Genomic DNA, 16,445 nt, shown 5'->3' with positions numbered 1-16,445 from the left:
CTCCTGTAATTGTCCTAATGATTATGATACTATGTAAACGTACTCATTGGTTTGTTCCTGTGCTCCAGCGTTTGTCCGTTCTTTGTCGTCCTGCTGAAGATCTAGCCTGGCAGAGGAGAAACATTGGAGAGGAGGGAGCAACTGTTGAACTGACGACGTCAGCAGTTACAACTTAGTGTGACCTGCAAAGTCATATTAACTGAACATAACAGCTATCATAGTGTATAATCTTATTGTAATCAATGTAGCTCTAGCTGTATGTAGCTGTCATCTTGATCTCTGGAAAGTTGTGATGGGTGTTTCTCTGTGTTTGTTTTGACATCTTGAGTTAATGGGCAATCTGATGAATAATTATAATACTTCTTTCCAAATCTGCACTTTGGTCTGGGTCTTTATTTACTACATTACTACTCACATTTTGAAGTATGGGTTGAACCTACCCACTGCACTATTTATAGAGTTCACATGCTGGTCTGATACAAGGCTTGGATTGTTAAAATTAAAATGTATGTTCTTAATATCTGTTTAGAAAGCTGTATCACTGAGTGAATATGGTCCCATTAAAATAAAATGTGCTAATGAGTAATTGCATTTAAATAAAACTGAATGAACTGTTTGAGTAGACTTCAGTTTAACAGGTTTCTTGTTACAAGGATATCTTTGCACCATAATGAAGCTAATGAAAACAATGTGATAAGATACAAATGTAATTTCTAGGAGAGAGGGTTGTATAAGAGGAACAAAATGGCTTTTTAAGAGCTCCTCAGGGTTAAAACCCAACATCACACCTAAACACCAGAATGAAAGGATATGCTGGGTTCAGACCAGGATGTAGTGACATTAAGAAAAGACACATAATTAAATCAACAAAGATCTGTTTCCTTATACTGTGTATTTAAATGTATTTAATAAATTATTACAAATTAAGTCAGGATTAGTGACTCTTTAATAAGTCCCCCAGGCTCTTGATAAACAGCAAAGTAGACGCCTCCACACTGGAACTTGTTTCATATTTCAGGATAGTTTATAGGTTGAGGGCAGGACAAAGTCAAATTAAGAAAATACACATAATAAAAGCAGCAGAGATCAGTTTGCAGCACTTTGGAATTATAACTGAAACACAACAGAGAACATACTTGATCTTGAGATGAACAGACAAAGACGAAAAACAGAAAATCAGAAGAGTGCTGGAGACAGAGGACGGTGGGCCAGTAAAAGAGAATATGTTCTGGTTATGTCAGGAAATGTAGTCGGTCTGGGCAACGTGTGGAGATTTCCTTACCTCTGCTACAAGAACGGTGGAGGTGAATATTATAAACTCTGGTTTTAGTGAATGAGTTGCATTATTAACGGTGTAGGGCACTGAAAGAAATATTGATGATTGGAGAAAGAATATCACTGAACTAATCGTCACGGGCAAATATGTTCCTAATATCTATAGGTGCCTTTCTGGTGCCGTATGGTCTGCTAGCTGTGGTGTGTGGGATACCTCTGTTCCTACTGGAAAGTTCAGTAGGTCAGTACACTCAGGAAGGATTTGTCACGTCTTGGAGGAAAATGTGTCCGCTGATGCAAGGTGAGTTGAATCCAAAATGTGCAGTCAACAGGAGGAAGCCCAAATCACGGTTTATACATGAGGAAGATTTTCTCCAAAAATGATTCAAGCTGTTTTGCCAATGTTTAATTCTTCAACAGGAGCCGATTTTATAACCATGGTCTGTATTACTCCTGTAGGAACTGGATATGGACAACTGATAATGTCACTTTGTTTCTTCATCTATATTTTAATTGAAGTCTGGGCTCTCCTCTACCTGGTGTTCTCATTCAGATCTCAGCTCCCCTGGGCCAGCTGTGAGAACACCTGGAATACAGGTAAGACTTTTAAGAAAGAGAGACCTTTAAGTATTTAAGTTGGATACACAACCAACTGTAACTTATATAGAAGTGTAGCTGAATCGATTAGCTGATTGACAGAAAACTAAATATTTGGTTTGTTGTCAAATGTAATTTCTCACGTACAAACATTTCACGGCTCCAGCTTCACAAATGTGAAAATTTGCTATTTTTTTTAAAAATAATTGAGTTTTAATAAGTGGACTCTTATTTAGATACAACAAGCATTGTGAAGGTGTCTCTTTGGGCTCTGGGCAATTCTAACTGCATTTCTCACTAATTTGAGAATTTGGTGCGGTACTTTTTCTTAAGTAAAGGATCTGTATATTCCACCAGTGACGATAAGCCACCAGGTTGCCAGGTTAACACACAAACAACTTCACATCATCCCTACAATTCTCAGCATTCAGTTGACTTCACCCTCAATGAAACATTTGTTTGTTCCCAAACCCAGCTAACTGTCTTGGTCTTCAGACTTTCAATTCATCTAATGTGACAGCAAATCAGACCAACACCACTTCTGCTGCAACTGAGTTCTGGGAGTGAGTGTAACTTCTTTTTTTTTTATAAATTAAATGTATATGTTTGTATTACTGTTAATGTTGGTTCTCATTCTGTTTTCATGTTATTCACTTGTTGTTGTTCACTGGTTCTTCAAGTACTTTTAGGTGAAGCTTTCTAAAAATGTATCTACTCAGAACAAGAACATGCAAAATTTCAAGGACTCTCTGGTGTTGATCTGTTTGCTATTGGTTATAATTCACAATGACAGTTGCTCTCTGATGCATCTCTTCAGCACTTTGTATCAAATCATGTCTACCTGTTGGATTTCCCCTCTGTCTCAGACGGCGAGTGCTGGGTATGTCTGGAGGCATTGAGGAGCTGGGCAGTGTGAGATGGGAGCTGGCTTTGTGTCTTCTGGCCTGCTGGATGTTCTGCTACTTTAGTATCTGGAAAGGTGTCAGATCTACTGGAAAGGTCCTGTGGAAACATCTTAAATCTTTGTCTATCTGTGGTGCATATAATCATCAGTTACCTTTGTCTTTAACAATTTCCTTTTAATTTAAGGTAGCGTATTTCACAGCCACTTTCCCCTACCTGATCCTCCTGATCCTACTCATCAGAGGCTTGACTCTACCTGGAGCTTGGGACGGCATTTACTACTACCTGTATCCAAACCTGAACCAACTGGCAAACCTTGAGGTGATCTGTTAATTTGGTTCTAGCATTAGAATTACTTCGCTATCATGAAAAAGTAATATAATTTAGAATATGTAATATGTTTTAAGTAATTTCTTTCAAATTAGGAGATGTGATGTCTCAGAACCACATCTTAAATCATAAGCATTCATACCTGAACAGCCACATTAGAATCACGCTGCATCAAGTGGGCATGGTTGTCAAATTGTCTGCTCTGGAAAGTTACACAATTTGTTAGATGTTGTCCTCCCCAATTCCAACATCAGAAAGTGGGTTTCAGGAACTGTTAGGCACTAAGGCCTTAATTTAGATACTTCATTGTATTGGTATTGGTTCACTTGCAGGGAAATGGCTGGCTAGCTGTCGGGGTCCTCCTGATTTATTAACCTTATTTAACAGTATATAATACACCTTTTTTTACATTACAGGTGTGGATAGAAGCAGGATCTCAAATATTTTTCTCCTACAGTCTGACTGCCGGGTTTCTAAATGTCATAGCCAGCTATAATGAGTACAACAACAACTGTTACAAGTATGTATGAATCAAATATCACAACTTTGATACTGGTTTTAGAAAAAGGTTTTGTCAGATTACAGACTAATTAAAATAAAATAAGAAATTTACTTTGCAAGTATCTGTAGGAATGTCCTCTCTCTGACAAGGGTCTGTTGTCTTCCTGTGACCTCCAGGGACTGTTTCTGGCTCTGTCTGCTGAACAGTGGGACCAGTTTTGTTGCTGGATTTGTGGTCTTCTCTGTTCTTGGATTCATGGCTCACAAACAGGGTGTTACTGTCGACAATGTGGCTGAGTCAGGTACAGTATATTCAAAGATTTCATCAAATGCAATGTTTAATTAGTCAATTATCCAATGTTCTAACATGAATAGGTATAACTTTTGATTCTCCTCGTTCACTTCACAGGTCCAGGTTTGGCTTTCATTGTTTACCCTCAGGCAACAGCTATGATGCCTTTGCCACAGTTCTGGACAGTCTGCTTCTTCCTGATGCTTATTCTATTGACTATTGACACACATGTAATAACATCTGTCACATTACTTTTTGACAAATAACAGATGTTTGTCAGACAGAAATCAAATTGTTTGTTGGTTTTATTTTGTCCGCAGTTTGTGATTGTGGAGAGTTTTATCACCACAGTGAGCGATTTGTTTCCAAAATGGTTTCGTGCACCAGTGAGGCACGAGATCTTTGTCCTCATCATCTGTGTATCCAGCTTCCTCATACATCTTACCCTGGTTACTGAGGTGAACACAAATATCTTCATGAAACCTTCTTTATAAAATTTTTCTGTAAAACCATTCATTTAAAACTGCAATTGAACTTGTGTTTTATTCAAATCTTGTCTCTTCCTGCTTCAGGGAGGAATTTACATATTCCAACTCATTGACTTCTACGGCTCTACCAGAGTCTGTCAGAATTTTATGGCTATTTGTGAATGCCTGGCAGTGGGCTGGATTTTTGGTGAGTCAGATTACAAGAGCATCCACTAGTATTTGTCTGTCTCTATGTCAGTTCTCACTTCCTTACCTTGTCTGCCCCAAGCCTGTTGGTTGGTACTGAAGACACAAATCTGTAAAAAAAACTTTCAAAAAGATCCAGTTTAATTTTCAAAAATGGTCAAACTGGAAGAAATATTGCACTTGGGACTATTTTCAGTGGTAGATTAATACAAATTTTGTAAGGAAAATGTAAAATATCAACAGCCTTATTCTTTAATTTTACATTTTGACAACATATAACTGTATCAGGTGCTGACCGCTTTTCTAACATCATTGAGGACATGACAGGACAGAGACCATCTGTTTTTTTCAAACTGTGCTGGAAATACATCATTCCTCTGCTGTCATTGGTGAGTCAGGAAATTTAATTGTGGCTACCAATGATTTTACATTGATTCATTAACTTTGGCAGTTTATTCAGTAAATCTGAGTGAGATTTGTCAAAGAAGTACTGCTGGATTTTGTACTGCTGGATTTGCTGTATTTGTGTGGCTTCAGTAGATTGTAACTTAATGGGCCAGCAAACTCTGACTGTCTGTAAATGTGACTTTTATATTGCCAAACTATGTTTTGCACAATCTACCACAAGTACAGATGATGCAGCTTAATGCATCAATACAATATTGTGTTCATGTTTGACAAAAACCATCTCCACACCCTCACAGATTTCCTTTATCCTCTACCTGGTTGATTACAAACACCTCAAGATTAATGACTGGTACACTTACCCTGACTGGGCTTACGCACTAGGATGGACCATGACACTGTCCTCTGTTCTCATGGTGCCACTGTGGGCAGTTGGACAGATGTGTTTGACAGCAGGGACCCTCAGGCAGGTCAGTGTCCATCTATTAGAGCCTAAACAATATGCTTTAGGAGAGTGGTACCCTGCCTAAGTGACATATTTTATGGGTATTTTTTATATTATATTCGGTGCACAACAGTAACACTGAACAATGAACCCAAAATTTGAGCAGATTATTTCCTGTGAATATTGCACCAGAGATTAGTTTTCCTGGTATTTTTTTATACAATTATCTTCAAATTCTAGAAGAATATCTGCTAGACAAATTCAGTATTATCTTCTCCCTGATGCGTGGGCTTTGTTTTGTCAGCTCTTTAGTTTAACTGCATACTTTTTTAATGCAACAATTTTGTTTTCTTTGCAGAAATTAACAAAATCATTAGTCGAAGTTACACAGAATTTCATAGTCTCCTTTCATATGTTTGCAGATGACACAAATATATATAGCTGTGTCACCAAACCAATACAATTCAAAAGATTGGGACTGGGACAGTGCATTAAACACATTTGTAGTTGGAGAATTTCCTCCAGTTAAATGAGGACTGAAGTTATTATTTTTGGAACCAGTGAAAAAAGGCTTAAAGTCTGTGCTCATCTTAATAGTCAGAAACCTCAGTGTTATCCTGGATTCAGAACTAAATTTCAGTGGTCACATTAGATCCAAAACAAAATCTAAATCTCCCACCTTAAAAATATCACAAGGATCAAAGACTTGATGTCAAAACATGATCTGGAGAAACTAATACAGGCATTTATCTCTAGCAGACTGGGTACCACAATGGACTTTTCACAGGTCAAGTCACTGAATGGTTTAGGTCCAGGATACTTATCAGATCTCCTGACCCAGTACGAACCTTTCAGACCTCTCAGGTCAGCTGGTTCTGGATTCCTGGCTGTTCCCAGAGTCAAAACTAAGCATGGAGAAGTTATCTTTAGTTTCTGTGCTTTTCAAATGTTGAACAAACTGCAAGAAGAACTAAGACTTGAAATAATGCTGACTACTTTAAAATCCAAGCTAAAGACCTACCTGTTTATCGTTGCTTTTAATTAATCTTTAATTAATCAAAATTGTTTGTTAGTTTGTTTTATTGTTTTTATTTTGGGGTTTTAAAAACATCTAAAACGTCTCCTGTAATTGTCCTAATGATTATGATACTATGTAAACGTACTCATTGGTTTGTTCTTGTGCTCCAGCGTTTGTCTGTTCTTTGTTGTCCTGCTGAAGATCTAGCCTGGCAGAGGAGAAAAATGGGAGAGGAGGGAGCAACTGTTGAACTGATGACGTCAGCAGTGACAACTTAGAGTGACCTGCAAAGTCACATTAACTGAACATTACAACTATCATAGTGTATCATCTTATTGTAATCAATGTAGCTCTAGCTGTATGTAGCTGTCATCTTGAGTTAATGGACAACCTGATGAATAATTATAATTCTGCTTTCCAAATCTGCACTTTGGTCTGGGTCTTTACTCACATTTTAAAGTATTGGTTAAACCTACCCACTTAACTTTTTATAGAGTTCACATGCTGGTCTGGTAAAAGCCTTGGATTGGTTCCACTGACCTATGATGGCGAAAGCTTAGTTAAGCACTACATTTTAGGCACTAGACACATTTATCCACAGCCCTTGGATCAGTCCCAGTTTGGAACCATATTTTTACGAGAGCAACAACCTGATATCAACTGCTATATCTGAGTGTATATAAATGAGTCCAGATGGGCCATTCACATATCCCCTCTGTTTAAATTACACATGTTCTTAGTAGCTCAAATTATGATGCAGAGCATCAATATCTGTTTAGAAAGCTGTATCACTGAGTGAATATTGTCCCATTAAAATTAAATGTGCTGATGTGTGATTGCATTTAAATCAAACTACAATAACTGTTCGCATAGACTTCAGTTTAACAAGGTTCTTGTAACAAGGATGCATTACAAGAGGAAGAGCTCCTCAGGGGAAAAAAACATGCAACATCGCACCTGAACACCAGAATGACAGGAATAGCTGCCTTGAGACAAGGATGTAGTTAAATTAAGAAAATGCATGAACATCCGTTTGCTTATACTGTGTATTTAACTGTATTCTTTCAAAATAAGTCAGGATTAGTGACTCTTTAATAAGTCCCCCTGGCTCTTGACAAACAGCAACACCTCCACACTGAAACTGGTTTTGTATTCAAATATAATGTATAGGCTGAGGGCAGGATGAAGTCAAGTCAAGACTCCTAATAAAAGCAGCAGAGATCAGTTCGCAGTACTTTGGAATTATAACCGAAACACAACAGAAAACATAATTGATCTTGAGATGAACAGACAAAGAAGAAAAACAGAAAATCAGAAGGGTGCTGGAGACAGAGGACAGTGGGCCAGTAAAAGAGAATATATTCTGGTTGTTGCAGGAAGTGTAGTCGGCCTGGGCAACGTGTGGAGATTTCCTTACCTCTGCTACAAGAACGGTGGAGGTGAATCGTGCAAATTCTGAATTCAGTAAAGAGCTGATTGTAATGAACGGCAGTGTTATCCTGGATTAAGACCTAAATTTCAGTGGTCACATTAGATCCAAACAAAATCTAAATCTCCCACCTTAAAAATATCGCTATGGTTCTGAATTCCTGACTGTTCCCAGAGTCAAAACTAAGCATGGAGAAGTTATCTTTAGTTTCTGTGGTGTTAAAATGTGGAACAAACTGCAACAAGAACTAAGACTTGAAACAATGCTGACTACTTTCAAAACCAAGCTAAAGACCTACCTGTTTATCATTGCTTTTAATGAATCTTTAATTAGCCTAATCAAAATTGTTTGTTAGTTTGTTTTATTGTTTTTATTTTGGTTTTTTATTTTATTATTGCTTGCTTTCATTGTTTTCATCATTTGTTTCTTGTTTTGTTAGTGCTTTTCCTTGTCAACTTTGTAAAGCATATTGGGTTGCCTTGGGTATGAAATGTGCTATAGCATATAAATACATTTTCCAATTTGCCATCTATGATTCAATATGCTGAATCATAGTTTTTGGTATTGGTCAATCAAAAGGTCCAAAGAATCTAAAAGAATGTCTAAATTGTCTCCTGTAATTGTCCTAATGATTATGATACTATGTAAACGTACTCTGGTTTGTTCCTGTGCTCCAGCATTGGTCCGTTCTTTGTCGTCCTGCTGAAGATCTAGCCTGGCAGAGGAGAAACATTGGAGAGGAGGGAGCAACTGTTGAACTGACGACGTCAGCAGTGACAACTTAGTGTGACCTGCAAAGTCACATTAACTGAACATTACAGCTATCATAGTGTATAATCTTATTGTAATCAATGTAGCTCCAGCTGTATGTAGCTGTCATCTTGATCTCTGGAAAGTTGTGATGGGTGTTTCTCTGTGTTTGTTTTGACATCTTGAGTTAATGGACAATCTGATGAATAATTATAATACTTCTTTCCAAATCTGCACTTTGGTCTGAGATCGATAAGAACCTGTGAGACGAGAAAGCACAAGAACTCCGGGGAAGAAGTGAAGTTAGTAACATGCAATAATGGAACATGAATGAGTGCAGAAAGAGAGAGGAAGAGAGGAGCTCAGTGAACCATGGGAAATCCCCCGATAGTCTAGGCCTATAGCAGCATAACTAAGGGATGGTTCAGGACTCACCTGATCCAGCCCTACCTATAAGCTTTATCAAAGAGGAATGTCTTAAGCCTACTCCTGAATGTGGTGAGGGTGTCTGCCTCCCGAACCACAACTGGAAGCTGGTTCCACAGGAGAGGAGCTTGGTAACTGAAGGCTCTGGCTCCTGTTCTACTTTTAGAGACTATAGGAACCACAAGTAGCCCAGCATTCAGAGAACGTAGTGTTCTAGTGGGGTAATAGGGTACTATGAGCTCTTTAAGATATGAAGGGGCCTGACCATGAAGAGCTTTATAGGTGAGGAGGAGGATTTTAAATTCTATTCTACATTTTACAGGGAGCCAATGCAGAGAAGCTAGTACAGGAGAGATGTGATCTCTTTTTGTAGTTCCTGTCAGTACTCGTGCTGCAGCGTTCTGAATTAATTGGAGCGTTTTAATGGACTTATTGGGGCAACCTGATAATAAAGAGTTGCAGTAATCCAGCCTTGAAGTAACAAATGCATGGATTAGTTTTTCTGCATCTGTCTGTGATAGTATGTGTATAATTTTTGTAATATTACGTAAATGAAAGAAGGCAGTCCTAGAGGTTTGCTTTATGTGGGAGTCAAATGACAAATCCTGATCAAAGATAACTCCAAGATTCCCGACAGTGGTGCTAGAGGCCAAGGTAATGCCATCTAGAGTAACTATATCTTTAGACAGTGTGTCTCTAAGTTTTTTGGGGCCAAGAACAAGAATTTTGTCTTTTTCTGACATCAGAAAATTGCAGCTCATCCAGGATTTTATGTCCTTAAGACATGTTTGTAATTTAGATAATTGATTAATTTCATTGGGTTTGATCGATAGATATAACTGCGTATCATCTGCATAACAGTGAAAGTTAATAGAGTGATTCCTAATAATGTTGCCTAAAGGGAGCATATAGTATTGCATACAAGCATAAAGTAAATAGTATTGGTCCAAGTACAGAACCTTGTGGAACTCCATGACTAACTGTAGTATTTATTGAAGATTCATCGTTAACATGTACAAACTGCGAACGAAATATGTAATGTAATAAATATGACTTAAACCAGCTTAGTGCGGTTCCTTTAATGCCTATTTGATGCTCAGGTCTCTGTAAAAGAATATCATGGTCAATGGTGTCAAATGTAGCACTAAGATCTAATAATACAAGCACAGAGATAAGTCCATTGTCAGAAGCAATCAGAAGGTCATTATTAACTTTAACCGGAGCTGTCTATGTGCTATGATGAACTCTAAATCCTGACTGAAAATCCTCAAATAAACTATTGTTATGTAGAAAGTCACACAACTCTTTGGCAACTACTTTCTCCAGAATCTTAGAGAGGAAGGGGAGGTTAGAGATTGGTCTATAGTTGGCTAAAACCCCTGGGTCAAGAGTGGGCTTTTTAAGAAGGGGTTTAATTAAAGCTACTTTAAAGGACTGTGGTACATATCCTGATAATAAAGAAAGATTAATCATATCCAGTAAAGAAGTGCCAATTAAGGGAACAACTTCTTTAAGCAGCCTAGTTGGGATTGGGTCTAACAGACTGGCTTTGATGAAGAAATGATTGAAGTTAACTGATGAAGATCGATAGCAGAAAAACAGTCTAAATATATATCTAAGTTTACATTAGTAAAAGTCCCTGAACTTGCAGAGCCACTGATAACTGTTGATGGCAGTTGGTGATTAATTTTCTCTCTAATAGTAATAATTTTATTATAGAAGAAGCTCATGAAGTCATTGCTACTTAAGTTTATGGGGATATGTGGCTCAATAGAGCTGTGGCTCTCTGTCAGCCTGGCTACAGTGCTGAAGAGGAACCTAGGGTTATTCTTATTTTCTTCTATAAGTGCTGAGTAATAGGCTCCTCTGGCGTTACGGAGGGCCAGAGGCAAAACTTCTATAAATTTTAAGATTATCTTGCCAAATTGAGCGATATTCTGATAATGTGGAAGAGCGCCATTTCCTTTCAGATTCTCTAGCTATTTGTTTTAACTGGCGGGTTTGGTGGTTGTACCACGGGGCTAGTCTCCTATGGTTTAATAATTTCCTTTTTATAGGAGCGATAGAGTCTAATGTTGATCATAGTGAGCATGCAGCACTATCGACAAGATTATCAATTTCAGAGGGACTAAAGTTATTATAGGTTTCTGTTAAATTCAGACATGGCATTGAATTAAACACTGATGGAATCTCCTCCTTAAATTTAGCTACAGCACTGTCAGATAGACATCTGCTGTAGGAAGTTTTGTCTAATGGCTTATAATCTAATAGTATGAATTATACTGTGTATTTAAATGTATTCTTTCAAAATAAGTCAGGATTAGTGACTCTTTAATAAGTCCCCCTGGCTCTTGACAAACAGCAACACCTCCACACTGAAACTGGTTTTGTATTCAAATATAATGTATAGGATGAGGGTAGTATATAGTCAAGTTAAGAAAAGACACATAATAAAGGAAGAGGAGATCAGTTCGCAGTACTTTGGAATTATAACTGAAACACAACGCATAACATACTTGATCTTGAGATGAACAGACAAAGAATAAAAACAGAAAATCAGAAGATGGCTGGAGACAGAGGACAGTGGGCCAGTAAAACAGAATATATTCTGGTAGTTGCAGGAAATGTGGTTGGTTTGGGCAACGTGTGGAGATTTCCTTACCTCTGCTACAAGAACGGTGGAGGTGAATATTATTAATGTTTCTAGTAGAGTTGTATTATTCTGGATGGTGTGCACCAAAATAAGATTAATATTGATGGTTAGTATGTGAAAAGATATTCCATCTGTGTAATTGTTATACACCTATAGGTGCCTTTCTGGTGCCATATGGTCTGTTAGCTGTGGTGGTTGGGATACCTCTGTTCCTACTGGAGAGTTCAGTTGGTCAGTACACTCAGGAAGGATTCATCACCTGCTGGAGGAAAATGTGTCCACTGGCACAAGGTGAGTTCATGTGTGATGAAATGAAACTCATAGAAAATATTACATGATACTAATATTGACTTGAGAAATTAAAAGATAACTCTACTGATAATTCACAGATAATTTTAAACCATCTCCAGAGATTTAAAAATGTATAACCCTATTTGTCTTTTAGGAATTGGATATGGAAATACTATAATTAAACTGTATGACTTCAGCTACATTATAATTCAAGTCTGGGCTCTCCTCTACCTGGTGTTCTCATTCAGATCCCAGCTCCCCTGGGGCAGTTGTGAGAACACCTGGAACACAGGTAAAGTTACGGCAGCCTACGGAGTTTACTTTAATGTGTAAACCTTGCAAAAAGGTTCTATAATACCATTACAGTATATGCACTTCTGTCCGGGGACCTTCATGTGTTAATGTCTGTAAAGTAATTTTACTATAATCTTTTGTTTATTCTCTCAACCAGTGAACTGTATGGGTCTTCAGATTCAGACAAATCATACCGTGCTGACAAACACCACCTCTGCTGCTACTGAGTTCTGGGAGTGAGTGTAAACACTGGGATCACTTTGTAACACTATGGCAAATGTACAGAAATCATAAATCCTAATTTCTTGTCATATTATGTCTTTCTTTTCTATATCCCCTATCCTCAGACGGCGAGTGCTGGGCATGTCTGGAGGCATTGAGGAGCTGGGCAGTGTGAGATGGGAGCTGGCTTTGTGTCTTCTGGCCAGCTGGATGTTCTGCTACTTCAGTATCTGGAAAGGTGTCAGATCTTCTGGAAAGGTCCTGTGGAAACATTTTAAATCTTTATCTATCGGTGGTGGATATAATCATCAATAAGCTTTGTATTTAACAATTTCCTTTTCATTTAAGGTAGCGTATTTCACAGCCACATTCCCTTACCTGATGCTTCTGATCCTACTTATCAGAGGTTTGACTCTACCTGGAGCTTGGGACGGGATCTACTACTACCTGTATCCAGACCTGAACCGCCTGGCAAACCTTGAGGTGGCCTGTTTACTTGATCCCAAAGTTAAAATTAAAATTTCAAGCACACTGAGGCCTTTATTTAAATAGTTGGCTGGCTCTTGTTTGACCTCCTCCACCTTCTGTTGTGTGATCTCTTCATTATAATCTTTCCATTGTGGGGTTGTCCATTCTGAATCCGACCAGGAGTCCTTCTCCTGATTAGGGCCCTCATTTATCAAGCATCTCAGAATTACTGCTAGAAATCACAGTGAAAGTTCAAGTAGTACAACAAATTCTGTATATAATACAACTTTTTTTTACATTACAGGTCTGGATAGAGGCAGGATCTCAAATATGTTTTTCCTACAGTCTGACTGCAGGGACTCTAAATGTCCTGGGCAGCTATAATGAGTACAACAACAACTGTTACAAGTAAGTAATGTGTAAGTGTGTGTGTATATATATATATATATATATATATATATATATATATATATATATATATTACTTTGTTTCTATAGCATATACATACATACAGTATACATGAAATGCAGCTCAAAGTACTACATAGTGTGGCATTAAAACAATACACAATAAATAAAACACACATTAGGTAAAATTTATATACATATAAATACATCTCAAAGATAGATACTGAAGTCATTGCTAATCCAAGCTAATTGCAAAAATTTGCTCATCCAGTTAAAAGGCGTAACCCTAAGCAACCAAGATCCAAAAGTGTGTTGCAAAAATCCAATAGGCACACACACACACACACACACACACAAACACACACATATATATAATATTATGGATCCGTAGGCACACCCTCTCTCTGATAAGGGTCTGTTGTCTTTCCGTGACCTCCAGGGACTGTTTCTGGCTCTGTCTGCTGAACAGTGGGACCAGTTTTGTTGCTGGATTTGTCGTCTTCTCTGTTCTTGGATTCATGGCTCACGAACAGGGTGTTACTGTCGACACTGTGGCTGAGTCAGGTACAGTATATTCAAAGACTTCATCAAATGCAATGTTTAATTAGTAAATGATCCAAAGTTGAACACAATGCTCTAACACATAGAGGTATAATTTAAGCCTCTCCTCATTCACTTCACAGGTCCAGGTTTGGCCTTCATCGCTTACCCTCAGGCAACAGCTATGATGCCTTTGCCACAGTTCTGGACAGTCTGCTTCTTCCTGATGCTTTTTTTACTGACTGTTGACACACATGTAAGATATTTAGATAAATTACTAATTAAATAATTACCAATGCACTGCTGGTAAAAAATAATGAATTGTTTTCTCATCATCCCGCAGTTTGTGACAGTTGAGTGTTTTATCACCTCAATAAGCGACTTGTTTCCGAAGCTGTTTCGTAAATCTGGAAGACATGAAATCTTTGTCCTTGTCATCTGCTTGTTCTTCTTCCTCATACACCTGATGTTGGTTACTGAGGTGAATAAAACACTTCCATGACAATACATTCAAACAAGTATAGTCACAAAATATAAAAAACCCACATTTAAATCGATTTCTAATATTCAAATCTGGTCTCTACCTGCTGTAGGGAGGGATTTACATATTCCAGCTTATCGATTATTATGGCACGACCAGAGTATGTCATTATTTCATGGCTTTATCCGAGTGTCTGGCTCTGGCCTGGAGTTTTGGTAAGCAAAAAAATGTTTGCATTTATATGCACCATGGTTAGACTAGTTGCATTGCCTGAATATAACCAAACGTTTTATTCTTCCTCTTATTTTAGCAACTATACTCTGTAATAGTAATACAAGAACTTTATATTCCTTTTAAACTGGTCTAACTGGTTGTACATTCTATGAATTTCCATAAGGTGCTGATCGTATTATTAACATCATTGAGGACATGACAGGACACAGACCTTCAGTTTTCTTCAAACTGTGCTGGAAATACATCATTCCTCTGCTGTCACTGGTGAGTCAGAAAGGTTTTGAAATGTAGTTATATTATACTCTAATAACAAGACTAAAAGTCTACAGCCAAACTAGCAGCACTGTACATGGGCAGAGCGGTGCTGGGAGCTAATTGTTAACACATCATATTTTCCTTTAGCGATTGATGGTAGATGAAAGGTTAAAGAATCACCAAAGATAATTAATTTACCATTTGATAGGCGCTAGAGGAAAAGGTCAGTAGGGTTCATCTTCTGAGGACCATAAATATCAAATTCAATTCTTGTTCAGATGTTTCAGGATGATCCAAAATGGTGGACCAACTAACTGCCATTGCTATACCACACTGCACATTTGTGCAGAATAATTAAATTAGAAAGGGTTTCTGTACTTGTACATTTTGTAAGCTCAACATTTTTTTTATTATACTTACTGAACCTTCAGACTTCCTTCATGCTGTACCTGGTTGATTACAAACACCTCAAGATTAATGACTGGTACACTTACCCTGACTGGGCTTACGCACTAGGATGGACCATGACACTCTCCTCTGTTCTCATGGTGCCACTGTGGGCAGCTGGACAGATGTGTTTGACAGCAGGGACCTTCAGACAGGTCAGTGTCCATCTGTTACAGCATAAATAATATACTTCTTGTTTTTGGTATTGGTCAATCAACAGGTCCAAAGAGTCTAAAAGACGGTCTAAAATGTCTCCTGTAATTGTCCTAATGATTATGATACTATGTAAACGTACTCATTGGTTTGTTCCTGTGCTCCAGCGTTTGTCTGTTCTTTGTTGTCCTGCTGAAGATCTAGCCTGGCAGAGGAGAAACATTGGAGAGGAGGGAGCAACTGTTGAACTGACGACGTCAGCAGTGACAACTTAGTGTGACCTGCAAAGTCATATTAACTGAACAGTACAGCAATCATAGTGTATAATCTTATTGTAATCAATGTAGCTCTAGCTGTATGTAGCTGTCAACTTGATCTCTGGAAAGTTGTGATGGGTGTTTCTCTGTGTTTGTTTTGACATATTGACTTAATGGGCAATCTGATGAATAATTATAATACTTCTTTCGAAATCTGCACTTTGGTCTGGGTCTTTATTTACTAAATTACTACTCACATTCTGAAGTATGGGTTGAACCTACCCACTGGACTATTTATAGAGTTCACATGTTGGTCTGAAACAAGGCTTGGATTGTTAAAATTAAAATGTATGTTCTTAATATCTGTTTAGAAAGCTGTGTCACTGAGTGAATATGGTCCCATTAAAATAAAATGTGCTAATTATTGATTTCATTTAAATACAACTGAATTAACTGTTTGAGTAGACTTTAGTTTAACAGGGTTCTTGTTACAAGGATATATTTGCACCATAATAAAGCTTATGAAAACAATGTGATAAGATACAAATGTAATTTCTGGGAGAGAGGGTTGTATAAGAGGAACAAAATGGCTTTTCAAGAGCTCCTCAGGGTTAAAACCCAACATCACACCTAAACACCAGAATGAAAGGACTTGCTGGGTTCAGACCAGGATGTAGTGACATTAAGAAAAGACACAT

The 16,445-nt window shown here is 37.8% G+C and overlaps 3 protein-coding genes across 7 annotated transcripts in view; all 3 read left to right on the top strand.

Moving 5' to 3' along the window:
• The window catches only part of LOC127369461 (sodium- and chloride-dependent GABA transporter 3-like), a 32,711-nt gene extending 32,087 nt beyond the window's left edge, over window positions 1–624 (top strand). For all 4 annotated transcript variants that reach the window (XM_051410931.1, XM_051410926.1, XM_051410917.1 and 1 more), the window contains exon 14: window positions 69–624. In XM_051410931.1, coding sequence (XP_051266891.1) covers window positions 69–176 — 108 coding nt within the window. In that variant the 3' untranslated portion in view covers window positions 177–624. The remainder of the gene's footprint in view (window positions 1–68) is intronic.
• Window positions 625–2,343: 1,719 nt separating this feature from the next.
• On the top strand, window positions 2,344–6,718 carry LOC127368628 (sodium- and chloride-dependent GABA transporter 3-like; the record flags this gene model as incomplete). Its single annotated transcript, XM_051409623.1, has 11 exons — window positions 2,344–2,435; window positions 2,739–2,871; window positions 2,962–3,096; window positions 3,522–3,625; window positions 3,784–3,908; window positions 4,016–4,128; window positions 4,219–4,356; window positions 4,471–4,573; window positions 4,861–4,961; window positions 5,277–5,447; window positions 6,611–6,718. Coding segments are annotated over 11 exons (1,323 nt in total), but the record flags the coding sequence as incomplete, so codon positions are not given.
• Window positions 6,719–6,726: 8 nt separating this feature from the next.
• Window positions 6,727–15,964, top strand: LOC127369504 (sodium- and chloride-dependent betaine transporter-like). Of its 2 annotated transcripts, none has more exons than XM_051410963.1 (14): window positions 6,727–7,879; window positions 11,855–11,989; window positions 12,144–12,281; window positions 12,441–12,519; window positions 12,631–12,763; window positions 12,854–12,988; window positions 13,278–13,381; window positions 13,820–13,944; window positions 14,064–14,176; window positions 14,264–14,401; window positions 14,514–14,616; window positions 14,799–14,899; window positions 15,322–15,492; window positions 15,658–15,964. In XM_051410963.1, exons 1-14 carry the CDS (start codon window positions 7,723–7,725, stop codon window positions 15,763–15,765), a joined length of 1,740 nt encoding a protein of 579 aa, XP_051266923.1. In that variant the 5' UTR covers window positions 6,727–7,722; the 3' UTR covers window positions 15,766–15,964. The 2 variants fall into 2 exon arrangements, with proteins under 2 accessions (XP_051266923.1, XP_051266913.1); XM_051410953.1 differs by lacking the exon at window positions 6,727–7,879 and adding an exon at window positions 11,542–11,729.
• Window positions 15,965–16,445: the final 481 nt, after the last annotated feature.

The sequence above is a fragment of the Dicentrarchus labrax genome, unplaced genomic scaffold (assembly GCF_905237075.1).
Source record: "Dicentrarchus labrax unplaced genomic scaffold, dlabrax2021, whole genome shotgun sequence".
Taxonomy (NCBI): domain Eukaryota; kingdom Metazoa; phylum Chordata; class Actinopteri; family Moronidae; genus Dicentrarchus; species Dicentrarchus labrax.
The sequence above is the reverse complement of the archived record's forward strand: the minus strand, read 5'-3'. Positions and strand labels throughout refer to the sequence as shown.

Excerpts from the sequence above, each read along its gene's own strand:
- LOC127369504 (XM_051410963.1), top strand. The coding sequence starts at position 7,723 with ATGAACAGACAAAGAAGAAAAACAGAAAATCAGAAGGGTGCTGGAGAC. Across the intron at positions 12,520-12,630 it reads GCTGCTACTGAGTTCTGGGA|ACGGCGAGTGCTGGGCATGT; the intron begins GTGAGTGTAAAC and ends CCCTATCCTCAG. Across the intron at positions 12,989-13,277 it reads ACCGCCTGGCAAACCTTGAG|GTCTGGATAGAGGCAGGATC; the intron begins GTGGCCTGTTTA and ends TTTACATTACAG.